General features: G+C 40.5%; 1 protein-coding gene across 1 annotated transcript; it reads left to right on the top strand.

Annotated features, from left to right (window-relative positions):
• Positions 1-539: 539 nt before the first annotated feature.
• On the top strand, positions 540-2860 carry LOC101143280 (procathepsin L-like). The gene is made up of 4 exons (XM_063710285.1): positions 540-614; positions 1094-1256; positions 1849-1966; positions 2482-2860. Exons 1-4 carry the CDS (start codon positions 540-542, stop codon positions 2579-2581), a joined length of 456 nt encoding a protein of 151 aa, XP_063566355.1. The 3' UTR covers positions 2582-2860.
• Positions 2861-3495: the final 635 nt, after the last annotated feature.

Genomic DNA, 3495 nt, shown 5'->3' with positions numbered 1-3495 from the left:
ATTAATCTCTTGCTTCTTAACATTTTATTTACTTTTCTTTGAAGACCAATGAAGAATTCAGGCAGGTGATGAATGGTTTTCAATACCAGAAGCACAGGAAGGGGAAACAGTTCCAGGAGCGCCTGCTTCTTGAGAGCCCTACATCTGTGGACTGGAGAGAGAAAGGCTACATGACTCCTGTGAAGGATCAGGTGAGACTGTGTTAGGTTCAGACCTCCCATCACCCCAGGAAAGCCAAGAAGCAATTGACATTTGTGCTATGGTAGACTGTGCAGCAACATGCAGTTCATTTTTTAAAGGAGTATTTAGCTACATGAGCTAAATACTCATGTTGTTAAAAGTCTTGCTGTGTGTGTGTGTGGATATCAGCTTTTTTATTCTCTTTTCAGGGTCAGTGTGGCTCTTGTTGGGCTTTTAGTGCAACTGGTGCTCTGGAAGGGCAGGTGTTCTGGAAAACAGGCAAACTTATCTCACTGAATGAGCAGAATCTGGTAGACTGCTCTGGGCCTCAAGGCAATGAGGGCTGCAATAGTGGCTTCATGGATAATCCCTTCCGGTATGTTCAGGAGAACAGAGGCCTGGACTCTGAGGCATCCTATCCATGTGAAGGAAAGGTAAATGGAGCTCCTTTTCTTGCTGCCATTCCTGCTTGGTTTTACTGGGACACTTTCAGAGATAACAAACACTTTTCAGAATTCACGTTTTAGATGGTGGAATCTCTATCTGCAAAGTGACAGTGTTGTCATTATAAATTATAGCCTTTGCACAGTTCTGTGATTACATGGTTAACATGCAGCTGTTCTTGCTTCTATGTGACATGGAGAATATACAAACCATTCTACATATAATACAGATGTCTCCATTGTGAAAAATGTCTTACGGAAAGTAAACCTAGGGGTCTCGCTGAAGAGAACTGAGCTAATTTTCAGTTTCAAATTAACTATTAATATAACATTTCACTTCCTTGGATGATTTGTAACAGTGTTGACTTGGAAATTCTGTGCTGCAAACTGCTGAGTGTTGTGGTTCTGACTCACATTCCCCAGGAGAAGGATGGTAGTAATCAAGTCGCCTCCCTCTTCACCTTTAAAAGGTTAAAACCTGTGGGTACAATCCCAAGTATTCTGCTGCTAATGACACTGGCTTTGTGGACATCCCTTCACGGGAGAAGGACCTGGCGAAGGCAGTGGCAACTGTGGGGCCCATCTCTTTTGCTGTTGGTGCAAGCCATGTCTCCTTCCAGTTCTATAAAAAAGGTAAGCATCTTTCTTCATAGAAATTATTGCAGAAAAAAAGTAAACCACCATGACACACCAGCATGATGGACTCTATACACGCAATAATCATACCCAATGCTTCTATTTGATATTACATTGAGCGTATCTCCATGAATACCTGTACTTCATAACTTTTTATAAATAGCTATGTTATTTATAGTATAGTTTAATTTACTTAAATATTGTCTAATTGTTGTATTCTTATAATTTTTCCAAAGATTTTTACTTCTGTGATTAAATCTGAAAAGAGCCTTTTGAGTCAAGGATTTTGGTGTTCTGTGCTATTTTTAAGATTGATATTCTAGAGTAGAATTACAAGCTTAAAATGAGTGGTCTTTTATGCCTGTAGGAAAGTTTTTTTATGAGGGACTTATGCTAATTTCTACTTCTGCTAGTTGTGGATGAGAGCCTAATTCCCTAGCCTTGATAACAATAGATCTTGTTAAGCCCAATCTGGACTGTGTGTCATTTCACTGATTTTAGGGATGCCTCCCTCCCTGTGGGTGACAGGGTGGGTTACTCTCAGATGTCCTTGGGAACTTCTCACCCAGCCTTCATTTTATTCTCTCAGGAATTTATTTTGAGCCACGCTGTGACCCTGAAGGCCTGGATCATGCTATGCTGCTGGTTGGCTACAGCTATGAAGGAGCAGACTCAGATAACAATAAATATTGGCCGGTGAAGAACAGGTATAAATTGCCAGAAAGACTTACAGTTGAAATTCAAAAGGGAATCCTTTTTTGCAATCAGCATTTACATACCACAAGCCCTTAATCACATTTCTGAAATCCCAGAAGTCTTTTTCCCCCCTTAGGCAGAACACACAATATTAATGATTGATTGTAACGTCAAGATACTGTCACAAGCATGCTGGGGATATTAATATGGTATTTGTCCCATTGCATGTCTAAATTCTGAACATTTTCTTAGTTCTGAAGTATATCGGCTGGAAAGACATCCTATCCTTTTTCTGTTTCTGATTTTGCAGTTCTGTGAAAGGTCACAGTTTTGGGTCTGGGATTGAAGCGATATGCAGGTTTTGACTCAAGAATTTACAAGGGATGAACAGGAACATCAGCATCTCCTGATTCTTTATGTTAAGCCTGTGGCTTCTGGCACACTGTGGCTTCTGGCACACTGTTTAAGTTAATAACCCAATGTGCTTTATCCTTTCTCTGAAATGGAAAACCTGCTCTCCTTTCAGCTGGGGTAAAAACTGGGGCATGGATGGCTACATAAAGATGGCCAAAGACTGGAGGAACAACTGTGGAATTGCCACAGCAGCCAGCTACCCCACTGTGTGAGCTGATGGATGGTGATGAGGAAGAACTTGACTGAGGATGGCACATCCAAAGGAGGAATTTATCTTCAGTCTACCAGCCCCTGCTGTGTGGAATGCACACTTCAATCATTGAAGATCCAAGTGTGATTGGAATTCTGATATTTTCACACTGGTAAATGTTACCTGTATTTTAATTACTGCTATAAACATGTTTGTATTATTGATTCACTTACTTTGTATTTTCATTTTAAAAGGATATATACAATTTTACCTGTTTAAATAAACTGTAATTTCAAATGTACTGGTGGGGCTTCTTTCTGTTTTGATGCACTGACTTTTTTGTGTAGTTGTATTAGTCTGTTTTCACGCTGCTGATAAAGACATACCCAAGACTGGGCAATTTATAAAAGAAAGAGATTTAATGGACTCACAGTTCCACGTGGTTGGGGAGGCCTCACAATCATGACAGAAGGTGAAAGGCATGTCTCACATGGCAGCAGAAAAGAGAAGAAAATGAGAGTCAAGCGAAAGGGGTTTCCCCTTATAAAACCATCAGATCTCGTGAGACTTATTCACTATTATGAGAACAGCATGGGAAAGACCTGCCCCCATGATTCAATTACCTCCCATCAGGTTCCTCCCACAACATGTGGGAATTGTGGGAGTTAAAACTCAAGATGAGATTTGGGTGGAACACAGCCAAACCATATCAGTAGTCAAGCATGAAACTGGGCTCTAAGCCATACCTGCTCTACCAGTGGTTCACTAGGAGGAACAGTGGGTGGCCTTCTGGCTCTTCTAGTAACAAATGTGCAGATCTCATGTCAGCTGCCCAGTGGTTGTGTCTGACCCAACTCTTGATTGAAGCAAAATATGACAAACGATCTATAAGGACAAAGGAAAATTGTTTTAATAAAGAAAAAATTCACATTTTTC

This window comes from Gorilla gorilla, chromosome 8 (assembly GCF_029281585.2).
Source record: "Gorilla gorilla gorilla isolate KB3781 chromosome 8, NHGRI_mGorGor1-v2.1_pri, whole genome shotgun sequence".
NCBI lineage: Eukaryota > Metazoa > Chordata > Mammalia > Primates > Hominidae > Gorilla > Gorilla gorilla.
The sequence above is the reverse complement of the archived record's forward strand: the minus strand, read 5'-3'. Positions and strand labels throughout refer to the sequence as shown.

Bases quoted from the DNA above. Each gene is read 5' to 3' on its own strand.
- LOC101143280 (XM_063710285.1), top strand. From the start codon at position 540: ATGGATAATCCCTTCCGGTATGTTCAGGAGAACAGAGGCCTGGACTCT. The intron at 615-1,093 runs GTAAATGGAGCT...CACCTTTAAAAG, and splicing joins CCTATCCATGTGAAGGAAAG to GTTAAAACCTGTGGGTACAA. The intron at 1,967-2,481 runs GTATAAATTGCC...CTCTCCTTTCAG, and splicing joins TATTGGCCGGTGAAGAACAG to CTGGGGTAAAAACTGGGGCA.